Source organism: Balaenoptera acutorostrata, chromosome 8, assembly GCF_949987535.1.
Source record: "Balaenoptera acutorostrata chromosome 8, mBalAcu1.1, whole genome shotgun sequence".
NCBI classification, from domain to species: domain Eukaryota; kingdom Metazoa; phylum Chordata; class Mammalia; order Artiodactyla; family Balaenopteridae; genus Balaenoptera; species Balaenoptera acutorostrata.
This window is the reverse complement of record NC_080071.1, coordinates 50,661,127-50,679,971: the sequence shown is the minus strand read 5'-3', so window position 1 is coordinate 50,679,971 and position 18,845 is coordinate 50,661,127. Positions and strand designations below refer to the sequence as shown.

At 36.5% G+C, this 18,845-nt stretch overlaps 1 protein-coding gene across 1 annotated transcript in view; it reads left to right on the top strand.

Annotated features, from left to right (window-relative positions):
• Window positions 1–18,845, top strand: part of STAT4 (signal transducer and activator of transcription 4) — a 93,646-nt gene that overhangs the window by 38,175 nt on the left and 36,626 nt on the right. The window contains exon 4 of the mRNA XM_007171454.2: window positions 16,084–16,182. Coding sequence (XP_007171516.1) covers window positions 16,084–16,182 — 99 coding nt within the window. The remainder of the gene's footprint in view (window positions 1–16,083; window positions 16,183–18,845) is intronic.

Here is an 18,845-nt window from a genome sequence, read left to right as displayed (position 1 = left end):
ATATATAAACCCATGTATATTGTATAAACCCTTACAGCTTAATAGGATTTTTCATCCAAGATGATAGGAGAAAGAGGCAACTACATTTGGTTATAGGCTCTATATGAGCAAGAAGTGTGGGGGAAGGAGACGAATACATTTTGATGGAAGCTGATGGTACAAATAGTTCTGGAAGCCAGAGCTGGTCATCTTAAAAGGCTCAGGCACCTGAGGGATGAATTTCACATGGTTAGCGTCTTTTCTAGCGTGGCCTTGAGAGAAAATGTCCCTTTAAATATAAACATGTTAGTGTGACTTGCATTTTAAGCCTAAAGACCACTTTGAAGTGTCACTCTGGGTATCTGTAAACCAACATTAGGATTCCCAGTTTTAGAACTAGCTCTGAGACCTAGCCCCATGGTCACAGTTGAGTAATAGGTCATTTGGGCACTCACTTTCCATTTTCATGAGCTATTAGCAACCCTTCAGTTTCCATTTCTCTCAGTAGCTGAATGGTATTAATACCTCCACTGCAATTCAAATAGATTTCAGATTTTTGTTCAATGGAAAATGTACAGGGACACTTTGAGGATTGCTCCGTAAATGTCAATGATCTTCAGAGAATGGTTTTATTTCTTCCGGTTGGAATGATTTTTCCACTTCTAGATTTAGGAGTTCTAATTTTTGCACAATATGTAAATTAATAAAAAAGTTTTTACTATGGTCTTTTTTTTTTGAATCAAAAATGAAACTGCTTTATTATCAAATATTTTCATTTGAAGCTCTTAAAGCATTCAATACATAGGAAAATAATTTCAATAAACACATTTTATAATTAAAAAAATGTCAGAAACAGTTAAAATTTCAAGATCAAAGAGAGTCAGTGATACCATTGGAAGCGACTAATATGTTCTAATATATGTACTATGGTCTTTTTTGATATGATGAAAATAGCTTTCTAGTTTTCCCCCAATTGCTTAAATAACACAAATCTTTGTAAAAATTCAAACAACAGTGAAAAGTCTAAGAAGAAACTAAAAATCCCCTAAAATTCCACCAAAATAAAATAACCATTATCATTTTTGTCACTATCTTTTCATGTTTTTACTGTACACTCACATATAATTTACCATAAATTAGACATAAAACATGCTGCTTTTTTATTACAAACTTTTTTCCTTTCTTTTTCCCTTACCTCCATCCACACCGTCACCCCCAAAGGCATCAGTGTTAACAATCAATGGGCACTCTTCCATACCTAGATCTGATTTATAAATAAAATGGGAACATGTATAATTTATCCCCACGTATATTGCGTGTGTTTGTTTTTTATTTATTTTATTTTTGGCTGCGTTGAGTCTTCGTTGCTGTGCACGGGCTTTCTCTAGTTGTGGGGAGAGGGGGCTACTCTTCGCTGCGGTGTGCAGCTTCTCATTGCGGTGGCTTGTCGCGGAGCACAGGCTCTAGGCATGCAGGTTTCAGTAGTCGTGGTGCGCGGGCTCAGTAGTTGTAGCTCGCGGGCTCTAGAGCGCAGGCTCAGTAGCTGTGGCTCACGGGCTTAGTTGCTCCGCGACATGTGGGATCTTCCCAGACCAGGGCTCAAACCCGTGTCCCCTGCATCAGAGGTGGATTCTTAACCACTGCGCCACCAGGAAGTCCCTACTGTGTGTGTTTTTACGGAATTTTGTAAATGAGAAGTTTTGTTAATTTCTCTGCTTTCCAAACTTTGTATCACAGAAATCTCTGAATGTTAATGGTAGCAAATGGTCCATGGAGTGGATATGCCATCATTTACGGAGTCATTCCCATTCGTGGAGCAAGCACTTTAATTCCAGTTTTCTCTACCATAGTGTTGTAACCAACAACCTTGTGGGTGTGTTCATATGGGCTCGTGCTCTTATTTTTACGGGATAGATTCCTAGAAATGTATTTACTAGTCAAACGTATTGATATAAGTATTTTAAATTTTAATAGGTATTGTCAAGATTGCTTTCCAAATAGGTTGTAAAATTTACATTTCCATCAGCAAAGTGTATGAAGACCCTCTTTCCCATAACTCCATTAATAGCAGGTATTTCCATTCCCTTTCATTTTTGCCTATCTGATTGTTAGGAAATAGTATCTCTTTTTACTTTGCTTTTCTCTGACTGCATGTGAGGCTGGGCGTTCTTTTTCACATTTATTGGTTACTTGGATGTGCCCTTTGTCAATTCCCCTTTCACTTTCTTCTATTGCGCTCTCTCATCAATTCTGAAGGGTTCTTTATATATTAAAATGTTACTTTAAAAATATTTTTCATTGTAAATAACTCTTTCATATGAGTTGCTAATATTTACCTCAATCTATCATAAGTCTTCTGGCTTTATGACACCTTTTCCATACAAAAAAAAATCTTTAAATGTGGTGAAAAATCCACCTTTTTGTATAGTTTCGAGGGGTCTAGCCTTGGTTAAAAGTCTCCCAACTCTTAAATTATACATGTTTTCCTGAATTGTATTCTAACTTTTCTTTAAAAATTGTCTTTAATCTACATAGAATTCTTTCTATGGAGAGCCAACTTTTTCTTCTGGATTGATAGACAATTATACTAGCAAGATTCTTTAAATAATCATTTTTTCCCCAACTGAACTGAAATGCCATCTTTTTGCATGTTAATGTTCTCATGTACTAATTCTCCACCACCCTCTGTTATGCTCTGCTAGTCTAGTTATATGTCGAAGCTATTGATTATAATGTAAGTTATATAGTATATTTATACCTTATAAATAAATATACTACACTTTGCAGTATGCTTCAGGATCTTGTATGGCAAGTCCTCCTCCCCTCAACTTGGAGACAATGACCTGGTGGTTAATTGGTTGAAAGCACACACTCTGGAGTCAAATTGAATCTTGGCTTCAAGTTGCTTCACATCTTTCTATCTCAGCATACCTATCTGTAAAATCAGGATGATAGTACTGATCACAGACAGTTACTGTGAAGATTAAATGAAATAAAACATAGAACACTTAGAAAATTCCCTGATGTATTTTAAGCACTGAAAAATTAATTAGCTTTTGTAATTTTCTTAACTGTTGTGCAACATTTCTTTCATAGGAACTTTATTGCCTCTTTCTTTCAATCCAAGTCCTCCAAAAGCAACTTTTGGAAGTCTAACTTCAATTGCATTAAATATATGTATTCATTTTGGGATAATTAACATTTTTAGGATAAAGTCCCACATCCTAAAATTCTGTTATGCTTATTCTATGTTGTGTTTTTAATTTATGCCATCTCAGATCTTGTTTAAAGTCTTTAGTGTGACCCTAGTTTAATTGATGTAAAATGTGTACCTTTCTTGTTAAATTTATTCCTAAGTTTTAAAAATACTTTCCTTACTATTTTGAATGCAACATTATCCCCATTGTCAGTCTGAGATGATTATTGCCAGTGTAGAAAAAAAGTGTCATCTTGTTTATTCATTCTAGAATTTTTTATTAGTCTCTTGTTTTTTCTAGATACACACTTATATCCTCAACAAGAGAGATGTGTGTATACCTTCTTTATGAATATTTACATTTAGGATTCCATTTTCTTGTCTTTATACTCTCATCTAAATATTCTTCGATTATAATGATGATGTATCCTTGTTATCATGAGAGCAAGGGTGAAAGGGTGACTGAAGGATCCCACTAGACATAAGCAAAGGACATCGATTCTTTTACTATCAGTAGAGGATGTGTCTTACCATACAGAGAGCAGGAGACTCAGAGCATCAACCCCACTGTTCACATCTCCCCAAGGCAACCTCACTACCAGTGACAGTGGTCAACCAGGGTGAGGATCCCATCAGGTCTTTGAGAAGCAAAGTTGCCATCTCCAGGAATATTTCATACTTTGCTGTCCTCTTCCAACTAATCTCAAGACTCTAGTTTTATATCTTCCTGGCTACTAGGGTTAGGTGACTAACAAAAACTCCAGAAGGATTTAAAGACAGCATCTTTACCAACACTGAGATTGAATAATATGCTTTTTCTATTTTTTCTCAGTTAGAAGGAATTATTGTAATTTATTTATCTTCTCATTTGATTATTCAACAAGCATTTATGAGGTTCCTATGAGGTGACAGCTACTTCAAGTTCCATCTTGAAGAAGACCAGTTCCTGATCTTGAAAGATGCTGAGTATAGATGGGGAATAAGACATAGAAATAAATAATGGAAATGCTATGTGATAAGTTTTATGATACAAATTGGTATCGAGAAGTGTGCAAGATCTAGAATTTTACGTTCCTCTCAAACTAACAAATGAGCTTGTTATTGTTTCATGGGTGCCAGGTAAAACATAAGACTTCCGGATCAGTGGCAAAGACTTTATTATTCACAGCAAAAGTAGTAGTCAGAGCTTCATGCCCATTTGCATTGGTTTCCCATGTCCCCCAGGTCCTACAGGGGTGACACAGATCCAGCACACTCAGTGGGTTGTGTAACAGGAGAGGAACAATGAGCTTGAGGAATTCACTGCTTTTATAGCTAGGGGAAGCAAGCCTGCTCTTTAGCTGGGGGGAGACGTTAGCTCATCACTTAAGGTTGCTTGCTGCAAATGCAACCCTGAAAAATGAGACGATTGATGAGTGGTCAGGGCCTTGTATTCTTGGCATACCAGCAAGATCACACAGGGACACTCAGGGTCCATGTCAGATTGCCTCTACAAATAACAAGTATAACTGCCAGAGGTTATTAAGACCTAAGTCATCTCAGGAAAAGTGATTTAATAATTTTACAATCAAACACATGGTCATTTTCTGTTGGTTTGTTTAACCACTGCAACTATCTTGAGGTTCCATAAAGAAAGGTTAATCCTTGAACAGATTTATCATAGCAAATATTATAAAGATAATTTCCAGGGAAAATAAAATTAAATGCACCTGTGGCTGTAGGGGTCCAGTTAAATAAACAAGGAATGCATTTTTAATAAAGCAGTGGTGATTTGGAAAGGTCATAGTTTGTGGAATGAGATAAATCTGGTTTTTGAAGAGCTCCTTCACCTTAGCTTCTGAATTCTATGACTTTTCACAAATGACGTGGCCTCTGGGCTTCCTAATATGTACCTTGCAGGCTATTGTCAGCTTTTATAACGCACCCAGCATATAATAGGTATTCAGTAAATGACAGGTTCTGTTATTGTTATGTTCAAACATATAAATGATAAGTAAAGTTTGTTAGCATCTAACTTGTTCTCTTCCTGTCATTTTGAATTAAGCAATTCATTTATCTCAATTACAAGACTCTGAGTTCCCCAAAAGCACTGAATTTTAGTCATCATAATGATCTAACTAGGTTCCGACTCTCCTTTTTTCTCTTCTCACCTGAATAACAAATTTTCAAAGCCAACATTCATCTTTTACAAAAAACCTTTGCATAAATAAAGCAAAGAGAAAGATCTGATATGGAGTATGTATGTGTAATTTATCACTACTTGTTTCATTTTAATCATATAAGTAACACATGCTTAATTATTTTTTAAAATTCCAACAATACCAAAGAATTGAGGTAAAAGTGAAAATATCCAGCCACCCAATCCCATTTCCCCAAGGATGATCATTAATGAGAGTTTGTCACATTCCTTCCCAGGCCTTTTTCTTTGCATAGAAAATGTAGTATTGATCATTTTCTTCCAAAGATGTTATGAATTATGCTCAGGTGGGAGCACTGTATTATTATTTCTAATTGCTAGCTTGTATGAGTTGAGTTTTTATTCAAAGCAGCTTTTAATGCATTTGTGCCCGTGTGCAAGTTAATCCTAAAGAAATGCTGGGAAAGTCCCTACTCTTTAATGTTTTGAAAACCCCCAATACATAGTCTTCCTTTTTCTGGAGTTTATTTTGTATTCATGTAAATATATTTCCCAGAATACAGCTCGGTGTTCATTGGCTTCTTAATCAGTTTTCTTCCTTTCTGTGAAACTAATAAGAAGATTTTTATCTTGTTTTTACTGATTTACCATTTATGAGCTTTAAACTCTCCTAACACCCTGAAGAGGCAACATAGAAAACTCCTTCTATTTTTAGAGCGCTTTACAAGTTACAAAGCTCTTTCTCAATTGTCTGGCATGCTCCTCACAGTGACTCTATGATGAATGATAAGTATTATTATCTCAACTGACTAAGGGGCAACTAGAGTAATGAAGGTTAAGAAGTGACTTGCCTAAGGTCACACAGCTAGTAACAGCCACAAATGCAGGTTCCCCTGACTTTATATAGAGAATGCTCCAGCTGCTTCACAGAGCAATTGTCTAGGATGAGTTAAGCCTTCACAGACATAGAACATGCTGCTGGAAATAGACTCCAAATTTATAAAAAACATACTTGATGCCTTTAAGAAGTATTTTCTTTTAATTTAAAAAATAGACTAAGACAAACTATTTATACCTGCAGTTAATTTTTAGTTTGTTTTAAAATGGATGTATTATTATTAGCATAAATAGAAACGGGGCATTAATTATTTGTATCCATGGAGAATCTATACCTCACTTCTCTTTATTTATTTATTTATTTATTTATTTATTTATTTATGGCTGTGTTGGGTCTTCGTTTCTGTGCGAGGGCTTTCTCTAGTTGCGACAAGCGGGGGCCACTCTTCATCGCGGTGCGCGGGCCTCCCACTGTCGCGGCCTCTCTTGTTGCGGAGCACAGGCTCCAGACGCGCAGGCTCAGCAATTGTGGCTCACGGGCCTAGTTGCTCCGCTGCATGTGGGATCTTCCCAGACCAGGGCTCAAACCCATGTCCCCTGCATTAGCAGGCAGATTCTCAACCACTGTGCCACCAGGGAAGCCCCTACCTCACTTCTCTTTTATCAAGAAAATCTTTGTGGTGATGAATTTAAAACTAACTGAACAAGAGAGGCAGGCAACTCTAGTCATTTGAATTTGTTCATTCCTGGCAAAAGCAACAGCACAAAGATATGTGAGAACTATGACTTCAGAATGACAATATTTAAAAATAGGCTTAATTTTTTTTTTCTTCAGAGCTGTCTCAGTTTACAGAATAATTGAGTGGAAAGTACGGAGAGTTCCCATATACTCCCTTAGCCTCTCCCCGACACCCCTGGCAGAGATCCCCTATTATTAACATCTTGAATTATTAGTGTTGTACATTTGTTATAATTGATGAACCAATAATACATTTTTATTAGATAAAGTTCATAGTTCGCATTAGGGTTCATTCTTTGTGTTACACAGTTCTTTGAGTTCTAACAAATGCCTAATGTCATGTATCCACCATCACAGTAGCATACAGAATAGTTTCACTGCCCCGAAAATCCCCTGTGCTCCACCTATTCAGCCCTCCATCCCTCCCCTCAAACCTCTGGCAGCCACTGATCTTTTTACTATCTCCATAGTTTTGCCTTACAGTATTCCCGAAGCAATATGTTTTCAAGTTTCCTCCATGTCTTTGTGTAGCTTGACAGCTCATTTCTTTTCTATCACTGAATAATACTCCGTCATAGAAATCTACGCAGTTTGCTTATCCATTCACCCATTCAAGGACATCTTGGTTGCTTCCAAGTTTTGATGATTATGAATAAGGTTGCTATAAATATTTGTATGCTGATTTTTATGTGAACATAAGCTTTTAATTCATTTGGGTAAATACCTAGGAGCATGATTGCTGGTTTGTATGATAAGAGTATTTTTAGCTTTGTGAGAAACTGCCAAACTGTCTTCCAAAGTGGCTGTACCATTTAATAGTTCCTGTTGCACCATATGCTCACCAGCATTTGGTGAGGTCAGTGTTTTGAATTTTAACCTAATAGATGTGGAGTGGTACCTTACTGTTATTTTAATTAGCATGAAAGAAAATTGCTTTTTAAATCTATTAGACTGACCATTCTACATCTAAATCAGCCTTAAGACAACTGGATTAGCTCTTCTTCAATTTAGTAGTTTTTTTTTCACCGTAGACATATCCTTATGATTCTAGTGAGGAAATCTTAGGAAGAAGCCATTAAGAAAAATCGTGTGCTCAGAACAAAGAGAAGGAAACAATAAGAGGCTGAAGCTGAGAGCGTGTTGTCATGGCCAGTGTGTTTGACACTGGTAAGGAGCAAGGATAAACATGATTTAACAGCAGTATTCGGGATGGTAAAAGGGGAGAGAGTGAGCTGGCAGCCAGAACTGTGCAGTAGATTGCAGATTGCCAATAAAAACGTGAATGAAAACATTTTACTCTGTAATTGGAGACAACTGCTTCATATCTCAGAGGTACCATAAAAGAAGAAATATCAACATTCGAGTGTAGTATGGTTGCAGGTAGTTTAAAAAAAATGAGATGTCAAAAATTTCTCAAATTGAGGTTAGGAGGAGAGCTGGAATAGCAGAGGCAGGGGCTGCCCGGCCCATATCCCCTTGGACCTTATCATCTTAGTTCAATCGGGTGGACTTTAAAATGCCAGCATCTGTGTCTTTTTGCTTTAGGGCTAATAACGACAAGAGCTGCTGTAAAAATACTCCAGTTCCCAAAGGCCTTGGGTAGATAACTCTAAGGCACATGTTCTACCCTATTCCCAGGGTTCCCAGCCAATCTTAGCCAATGGCTGGATAACACACCCTTTACTGGATGCCTTCTCTTCCTCCTCTCACTTACCCGCTCCCATAACTGTGTTTTTTGGGATAAACTCCCCATTATATTTCTTGCACTGGAATCTTTGTCTCAGGGTTAACTTCTGGAGAAATCTAGGCTCAGACACTTGTTGGTTACATGTTTCTTCAGAATCCTACTTCCCCTTTGGTTACTGTTGCCTTCCTCTTTCAAGGCTCTCCTGAAACTTCTTTTATTTGCCCTGGGACCCATTACTCTCAACCTGCAGGTGCCAGGTCACTGCAGCCAGAGAGTACATCTGATAAATCCTTCACAATGCAGAGGAAATTAATTAAATGTAGTGTTAACTCTCCCTCATATCTTTGCATTCTAAAGGGGATCCTGGGGGAAGAAACTCAAAAGAGTGAAAGTCTAGTTGTGAAATCTCAAATTTCGTGCCCCCTGAATGGAGGAGGTTATTTTGAGCAGCCTTATCGCTTTCTTTACCTCTGACTCTGGTAGTCCTTGGACCACCTGGGGGAAAGAGAGTAGATGAACTAGTCATTCTTTAGTGACAAGTCAAATTTAGAAATTAGATGGAAGGTAGTAGAATTTGAAGGAAAACCAAGGAATTTAGCATAAAGCAGCAAAAATCATAAAATAGCACATTTGTTGTTTCTAAGACACCTTTTTTCTGCATTTTAACATCTCTGAAATCAAAATGCATCTTATATTCAATAGCATTTCTTAATTGCTATTGTCAGGTAGCAATCACAATGGCATTGCCATTTCCTGTGATGTAAAATTGGGTCACAGCTATTCATGTTGTTGTCACTTCAGTTGAATTATGTGCACAGTTGGTACAACACATTGAATTTAATTGCTGTTTAAGTGTCGTCAGTATAACACTGTGATTTAGGATTGAAATAAATGGTTTTCATGTATGCAGAATGGGACAGGAACAAATCAGCAGGGCATAATTTGATATTTGTTAAGCAAGTTAATAGTCACTAGATGGATGGTCCTAAATTCCATACTTTCTTAGAAAGCAACAATAAAGTGCTTTGCAGGATGTAAGAAAGGAAGGAAGATGTCCACTAGTAGAAGCTGTATTATATTTTATTACTGAGACTCATGCAAAAGGATTGCCTATGATACACAAAGCAACAGTGACAAGAGAAGTCGGCAAATTCCTCACAATAGATGAATAAAACCTCAGCACAATAGCAGGCTGGAGTAAATGAATCATGCATTGCCCAGGATTATCATTAAGATGTACAATATCCATTTATCAGAAACTTCCTGCTGATTTTGAACAGAATGCACTTAACTTCCAGCATGATGCCACTGAGGAAAAATTAAAATATGTGTTTAATCAAGTAGGTAATGCTGGGAATTGGGGGTGGTTTTCTCTGACAAGACAAAATTACACTGTCAATGCAAAAGGATTTTTTTTTAATTTTATTATTTTTTTTAATTGGAGTATAGTTGCTTTACAATGTTGTGTTAGTTTCTGTTGCACAGCAAAGCAAATCAGTTATACGTATACATATATCCACTCTTTTTTAGATTTCCTTCCCATTTAGGTCACCACAGATCATTGAGTAGAGTTCCCGGTGCTATAATAGGTTCTCATTAGTTATCTATTTTATACATAGTAGTGTACATATGTCAATCCCAATCTCCTACTTCGTCCCACCCTCCCCTTCCCCCCTTGGTAACCATAAGTTTGTTCTCTACATCTGTAACTCTATTTCTGCTTTGCAAATAAGGTCATTTGTACCATTTTTCTAGATTCTACATATAAGCAATATTATACAACACTTATTTTTCTGTTTCTGACTTATTTCACTCTGTATGACAGTCTCTAGGTCTATCCACGTCTCTGCCAATGCCACTATTTCGTTCCTTTTTATGACTGAGTAATATTCCATTGTATATATGCACCACATCTTCTTTATCCTTTCCTGTACTGATGGACATTTAGGTTGCTTCCATGTCCTGGCTATTGTAGATAGCGCTGCAATGAACATTAGGGTGCATGCATCCTTTCAAATTATGGTTTTCTCCAGATATATGCCTAGGAGTGGGATTGCTGTGTCATATGATAGCTCTATTTTTAGTTTTTTAAGGTTTTTTAGGGTTTTTTAACCCTAACCCTAACTGTAACCTCCATACTGTTACCCATAGTGGCTATACCAATTTATATTCCCACCAAAAGTGTAAGAGGGTTCCCCAAAAGGATCTTTAAAAAGATCAAGAGTGCGAGTTTGGATTACGAAAAGTAGTGTATCACTGTAATCTTACGCCTAACTGCCAACTGCTGAAGGTACCACCATATTTAATTTAAACTGTAAACAATGTCTACGAATAGGAACTTCTTCAAAGATGTTATTAGGAGTGAACCAAAAAAGTACAGGTGGCGGTTGAGCTGATAGAGGATTGGTTAGACATCTTCTGGAACAGACATCTAGGAACCTGCTATATAGTCTAGTTCTCAGTGACTTTATGGACATGTATCTGAACAGTTGCCTAATAATTTCATGTAAAAGTACAATGGTTGTGAATCATGATGGCATAACTAGGCCACTGCAACCCCTCAATGCTTCAGTCATCAAATCATTTCAGGACCATTTGCAGCAGGTATGTGAGTGAGTCCTGGTTCTTGTCTGAAAACTTTCTGTTGAAAACTTCTGGTAAGATCAAGGAAGTGCCAGCATCAAAACTCACAGAATGTAGATAATAGTGGTGCACATTGTAAAGAAATGCTGCATCACTGACTTTCTTGATGACCCAGAGGACATTATTTTATGGGAAAAAACATGAATGCCAATGAATCTAATTTGAAAAGAGATTCAGAAAAGTTGAATTGTAAATATGCAAAGAAGTTTTATGAATACATAACCAATTTATTTCATGTATGTTTACCCTTTTACATAGGTACAATGTGACTATGTGGTATTAAATATCTATATCTATGTTTAAATAAATCAAGAATTCTTTCAATAGGATAAAATAAAAATAAGTGATAATAAGTATTATGTCATAGTTTATATATATATATATTTTTTTTAATTATTTATTTATTTATTTATGGCTGTGTTGGGTCTTCGTTTCTGTGCAAGGGCTTTCTCCAGTTGCGGCAAGCGGGGGCCACTCTTCATCGCGGTGCGTGGGCCTCTCACTATCGCAGCCTCTCTTGTTGCAGAGCACAGGCTCCAGACGCGCACGCTCAGCAATTGTGGCTCACGGGCCTAGTCGCTCCGCAGCATGTGGGATCTTCCCAGACCAGGGCTCGAACCCGTGTCCCCTGCATTGGCAGGCAGATTCTCAACCACTGCGCCACCAGGGAAGCCCCATAGTTTATATTTTTGTTTCAAGGCAAAAAGCATTCTTAACAATAAAGGTCGGTTCATAGTAATGAAAGATTTGACTCACTAGTAATACATAACAAGTCTGAATGTGTCTGAAAGAACCACAAGAAGAAAAATTCACAAACTAGATTTTAACATGCCTCTTTCAATATTTGATAAAATTAATGAGGCAAAAAAATCAGCAAGGACGCAGAAATTTGAACAAAACAATTAACAAAGTTGGGTTAATAAACTTGTATAAGACATTTTCACCCAACAACTGCAGAATTCACATTTTTTACACACTCACATGGAATATTTACAAAAAGTCCATATGCTGGGCCACAAAGCAAGTTTCAATAAATTTTAAGTGACTGAAGTCATTCAGAACATCTATTCTGATCAGAATCTTAAAATCTATAACAATCAATAAAAAGGATAATAGAAAATCCCTATCTTTGGAAATTAACCAATACATTTCTAAATAAATCATAGTATGAAGGTGAAGTTCTGATTGATATTAGATAAATGAAAAGGGGAAAAAATGCTATCAATACTCATACAAGATATGATTTGTATTTGCAGAAAATCCAAAAGAATCTACAGATGAATGTTTAGACTTGGTAATAGATATTACAAGTACATTATTAGAATTATTAAGAATTTAGCAAAGTTGCTGGATTTAAAGTCAATATATAAAAGTCAAATATATTTCTACATACCAGTGAAAACAATTAGGAAAGAAAGGTACTATCCATTATGAAAAATACCAGCTACATAGAAATAAACCTAACAAAAAATGTATAAGATCTCTGTGGAAAATTATAATGCTTAATAGAGAGACATTAAAGAAGACTTAAATAAATAGGTTAGAACACAAAGATGCCAAGTATCTAAAGATTTAGTGCCATTCAAGTTCTCAACTTGTGTGTGTGTGTATGTGTGTTTGTAGCTTGACAAGGTGATTCTAAAATTTATGCGAAAAATGCAAAGAAAAGCTATTCTACTTGACGTCAAAAAACTTATTATACAACTCTAGTAATTAAGACAGTCTGTTGATAAAGCAGGTAGACCCATAAGATGGGATGGAGTCAGAAGCAAACCCATCCATATATGGGCACTTGATTTATGACAGTTGGCCCAGCAGAGCAGTGGTAAAAGAACAGAATGTTCAATAAATATTGTTGGAACTGATATTCATACAGAAAAAAGTGAAAGGGACCTCTCATTATTAACAAGCTCCAAGTGAATTACAATTAAGGGCAAAATTCTAAAGGCTTAAGATATATTTATATAGGAATAAACCTCCATGGCTGTAGATTAGGGAAAGATTTGTTAAGTCATAAAAAGCACTAACCATAAACAGAAGAGTTAATAAATTTGACTTCTTTAAAATTAAAAACTTCTATTTATTGACACTAAGAGATAGTGAAAAGAGAGCCACAGAGTAGAAGATATTTGCAGTACCTACACGTAAGAGAGACAGACACACGCTAGAAAAAGGGCAATTTCCCTTCCGTCCTTCCTCCCACCAACACACACTTAGGGGTGGGTTTTCTTTTGTTTTTTTGTTTCTGTTTTTCTGTTGTTGCTTTTTTTGGGGGGTGGGGGGTGTCCATGGTCCATATACATGGTAACTACTGAAAGGTGAACATAACTACATCTTTGATACGAAAATTTAAAATGCTAATTTGAGACTCACAGACATAGAAAACAAACTTATGGTTAACAAAAGGGAAAGTGGAGGGGGGTGGGATAAACTAGAAGTCTGGGATTAACAGATACACACTACTATCTATAAAACAGATAAACAACAAAGACCTACTGTATAGTACAGGGAACTATATTCAATATTTTGTAATAACCTATAATGGAAAAGAATTATACATATATGGCTGAATCACTTTGCTGTACACCTGAAACTAACACAACATTGTAAATCAACTATACTTCAATAAAAAAAATTTTTTAAACCTGATCATAAAAAAAGTGCTACTTTGGTTTTTGAATCTATAGTGGTCAATTTTCCATAAGATGTTTTCGTCTCATACATTTAAGTGAGAGCTAAGTTAGGAAAAATGCAAAAGGAAAGTGAAAAAATAGCCTGGATAAAAACAATAGTGATTCTTTACTCTTAACAAAGGAGAAAAAATGAATAATTTAACCTCACAAGACAAGGGGGAAACCAAATCTGAAAGGGAAGGTAAAAGAAGTTCAAGCAGGAAAGAAAAATGAAAAAGTATAGACAAAGGAGCTGAGAAATGCTGAAAGATAGTATCTGGATAATCAACAATGAAGAACTCCTGTAACAGTGAGAAAAACAAAGACAAATAGTGGTGATTCTTGGGATCTTAGAGGAACTCCTGATCTTGGATAGGAAAAGCTTTCAACGTTACATAAATAACAGTCTCCAAATTAGTCCTGGGAGAAACCCTTTATTTTCATCAGTGGAATATTTTTAAAATAAAGGCAAAATGAGCAAACATAGCTTTTCTTGGTGAGTTAAATGGAAGGTATATGGGAAAACAAATCAATGGGAAAATTTAAAAACAAGAACAAATTCAAACTAGGGAGAATCTGAAATTGTCAGCATGCAGGAATCAGAAATTTGCTATCCCTGCTTAATGAATAGGATAATTTTAATTTCTTTACCTTAAGAGTTTCTGTCAATTTATTTTTGTTTTTTTCTTTTGGAGTGTTCTCATTTAAAGGGGAAAACCGTTTTAAAAGCTATAGAATATGGAAAAGCAGGAAACCAGATACTTGGTGTTTACCCTAGTTTTACAAATAGAAATGCTAATTAGAATGCATCATCTAATAAAATTGTGGCAATGGTCAAGGCCTTAAAAATGTTTACAACCAATAACCTCATTTCTTTCCAAGAAAGACCCTTTGGTTTACTAGTCTGTATAATCTACTTTTGATTATTAATTTTCCACTTTTATCTTTTCTGCTATTGCCCTTTTGGCCATTTCATGGATAATTAGCACCTCCTTCAGACAGGAGGGCAGAGGGAAACTAAATAAATGCATTTGTCTACATTTATTGTGTTTCCTGTTAATCCTGCCATGGAAGGGTCTAGTAACAAAGAAGTTTAACACTACTGACTAAAATGATGGTGTTGTTCAAATTAATCCTGTAAACCAAGAAAACCTATAGGTGCCTGGCAGGTAAAGTAAATGAGTGCCTAGGTCACTCAGTGGTGGATACTATGGTAACTATGGGTAGTACATGTTCCCCTGAAGGGATTACAATATTTCAACTTACACAACATACCTTATGGCTGAATTAGACCCACAGGCTGCCAGTTTACAATATCTGAACCATTAGCATTGGTAATAAAAAATGTATATGCTTAGATGTCATAAAAATATTGTTGCTAAAATGTGTGATAGAGTTTCTCTCTAGCATACCCATATAGTTATGAGCTAATTGGCATGAAGAGCACCAAACAGGGACCAAAAGAAATGCGTTAAGCACACCATGTAGTACAGAGTTAACAAATGAACAGCTGGGACCACCCTAGTTCATAACAATTTACAAAGAAGTAACTCTTGTAAAACTTATCCTAAGCCCAAAGTAAACTGATCCTCCTGAGTGTGTGTTCAGGGCCTTTCCTACAGAGGTGCTGAAGAACTATTTTTTTTTTTTTTTTTTTTTTTTATAGCTACTTTATTTATTTATTTTTGGCTGTGTTGGGTCTTCGGTTCGTGCGAGGGCTTTCTCTAGTTGCGGCAAGTGGGGGCCACTCTTCATCGCGGTGCGGGGACCGCTCTTCATCGCGGTGCGCGGGCCTTTCACTATCGCGGCCCCTCCCGTTGCGGGGCACAGGCTCCAGACGCGCAGGCTCAGTAGTTGTGGCTCACGGGCCCAGCTGCTCCGTGGCATGTGGGATCTTCCCAGACCAGGGCTCGAACCCGTGTCCCCTGCATTAGCAGGCAGATTCTCAACCACTGCGCCACCAGGGAAGCCCTGAAGAACTATTTTTAATTATTAAAAATAACTTTTAGAGACAGAGCAATATGCTGCATAGGCGTCTACATTCACAATATTAGTTTCTGTGGCTTTATAATAGAATAGGTTGTTGAAACAAATCCCAAATAATTTCACATATTTATTTGGAGATTAGTTTTGATTTGCAAATAGTGATGTATATATTTAAGATTTTGTGTTGTTTTTTTCACTTTTTTTCAGGGAAAATTTCATGGAAATCCGATGCACGTGTCTGTGGTTATTTCAAATTGTTTAAGGGAAGAGAGGAGAATATTGGCTGCAGCCAACATGCCTGTTCAGGTAACATTTTCTTCCATTGTAATCTTGTTATCACCTGGAAGTCAATTTTTCTGAAACAGAAATTCTTGTCTTCTTTCCAGCCATCTTCTTCTACCTATGTTAATGGTCCCATCATCCTTCCACTCACTTGGAATCAAGGTCTTGGGATTATCTTTGAATAGTTCCTTTTCTCTGCCTCCTTATTGAGATAACTACCAAGTCTTTCCAGAGTTTGTTTCTGGAATCCTATCTATACATCCTTTTCTGTTTCCACTGCTCACACTCTGGTCCATGGTCTTACTATATCAGTTGAGGAATAGAGTAACCACCTCCTGGCTGAATTCCTAACTACCATTTAGGCTCTGTTTCTCTCAGCATGTTTATCCTCAGGGATTGATCTTGCTCAAACCCTTCAGTAGTTCCCAATTTCCTACCCCACAAGTCCAAACTACTCCACGAGCAGGAATTTTGTCTTACAGACACTCCATAAATATTTGCTTGTTTATTGTTTCAGTGTGCTTTGCCCTGCCAATAATATTTTAGATTATATTTTATCCCACTATGCTGAATGAACTCAGAGCCCCCGTCAAAGATAAGTAGAGGAATATGAAGTACCTGGGAATACTTTTTCAGTTAATCCTTTTGAAAAAGGAAAGAGCATGTGAATAATCAGCTTTCCACATGTCACACTCCATAAGTTAGTAAATCACACTAGTGTATTTATTTTTGAAGATCCAAGAAAAGTATCTTTTTTCAACTATTAAAAATTCTCAGATTTAGTTGCTGTCAGGTTATGGTTGTTTTTAGAGAAGTATGAAGCTTTAACAATGTACTCTTATTTTTTAGATGATAAAGAAGAATGGTATCACCTTTATTTAATTTAAAATCTAAAGTTAGTGAGTTTCTAAAGTAAATGTAGTTTGATTCAGTGCTTTTTGGGTGAAAATTGAGATGCTGTTACTAATATATGATATTCTCATATATATTCTGAGCTGTCTTTTTTTGTAGCCCTCTTATCTCTAGTCATTTTGTCTGTGTGTGTGTGTGTGTGTGTGTGTGTGTGTTGTTGTTGTTGTTCTCTTCAAATGTCAGGTATCAGCCAAATTAGAAACAATAGATGCTCATCAAAATCATTCCACAAATAATCTGCTAGTGCTACATAATACCACAAAAGAAACACTGGTTTGTAAATTTCAAACCAGTAGACAAAATATGGAGATACACACACACACACACACACACACACAAATAATGGGGGCCAAAATGAGAGTGAATTTTACAAAGGCTTTACCCATCTGAAGAATGTGATGTAGTTGAAAAAACACTTGATTGACAGTCAAAGACCTGGGTTCCACTTGAGGTTCTGCCACTGATTTGTTATAGATCTTAGTCAAGTCATCATCCTTTCTAACCATACGTCCCCATCCAAGTGTAAAGTGAAGGGTTTACTGACATTGTAACTCTCAACTCTAGATATCTACGTAAACATTATATCTAAGGAACATACTCAGTGCCAGATTATTAGAGTGGCCAAGAAATGGGGCTTGCAGTTCCTAACGGCGCAGACCGGTAGCGGTCCGTGGCCCTGGCGTTGGGGACCCCTGCTATAAACCATCCTCGCCTTTGGGCTGAAGTGGGGAGAATAAGGGGGAAGAGAAATGGTTGCTTCTTCATTTACCTGCCTGGGACATAGAGGCTTCTCCCCCACTAGGGAAAGTAAAGCATAAATGAAGCTAGATTACATTTGGAGCCCAAAGTGGTTAGCACCAGAGTTTGGACTTTACTGTAGTTGGTGGTGAGCAAAATGGGAGAGCCTTGACATCTCCAGACTTGCTTTTGAATTTTGGTAAAGGGCGAAGGAGAAGGATGGGGCTGGAGACCAGGAAACCTGAACTCAGGTGGTGGGAGGGATGTGCAGAATGTCACACATGAGAATAAATCAAAGAGAAAGCTACTCTTAGAATTTAGAAAAGGAATTTAGGATCCTCAGATGAACACATCACTATTAAAGAGTTCTTTGAAAAGAAGGAAACAATGTTGTCCTTCTGTGCAGCCAACAGAAACATTTCACAACATTCCACTGACCTTACAGCTTCAAACATAATGAGTACAGCTGTTAAAAATCATGATTTTCATATATATTTAATCACACAGAAAGCTGTTTACAATGTGTTACAGAATGAAAAATAAAGTTATAAAATCATACTTAATATGGAAAAAAAAAAAAGAAAGAAATGGGGCTTGAAGTAGCTGGTTAGCCTTTCTATTTAACCAGCCTAACATTTTTACATATTCTTTAGCAAACTCCCTTTGTTCCAATGTAAAAATAAATCTCATCCTGGCAGATTCAACATCCCTAATGCTGAATTTAAGTCCAACTTAATGTAGTTTCACTATACTAATTTTTAAATTACATGTATTCATTTTATAGAATTTCAAAAGCAATATGGATCTGTTATAGAAAATAAGGGGGAAAAATTTTAACCATAAAATCATCTGTAATTTTACTGCTCAAAGATAGCACATGATAATATTTTGGTATGTGTGTTCTTCCAGTCACATGTACTTGAGTTTACATGTCTATATATATATCCAGATTTTTATAAATAAATAAATAAATAAGTATAAATATATATACATACATATACAAGCAACAGAGATCACAAACATATGGTATCTTATAA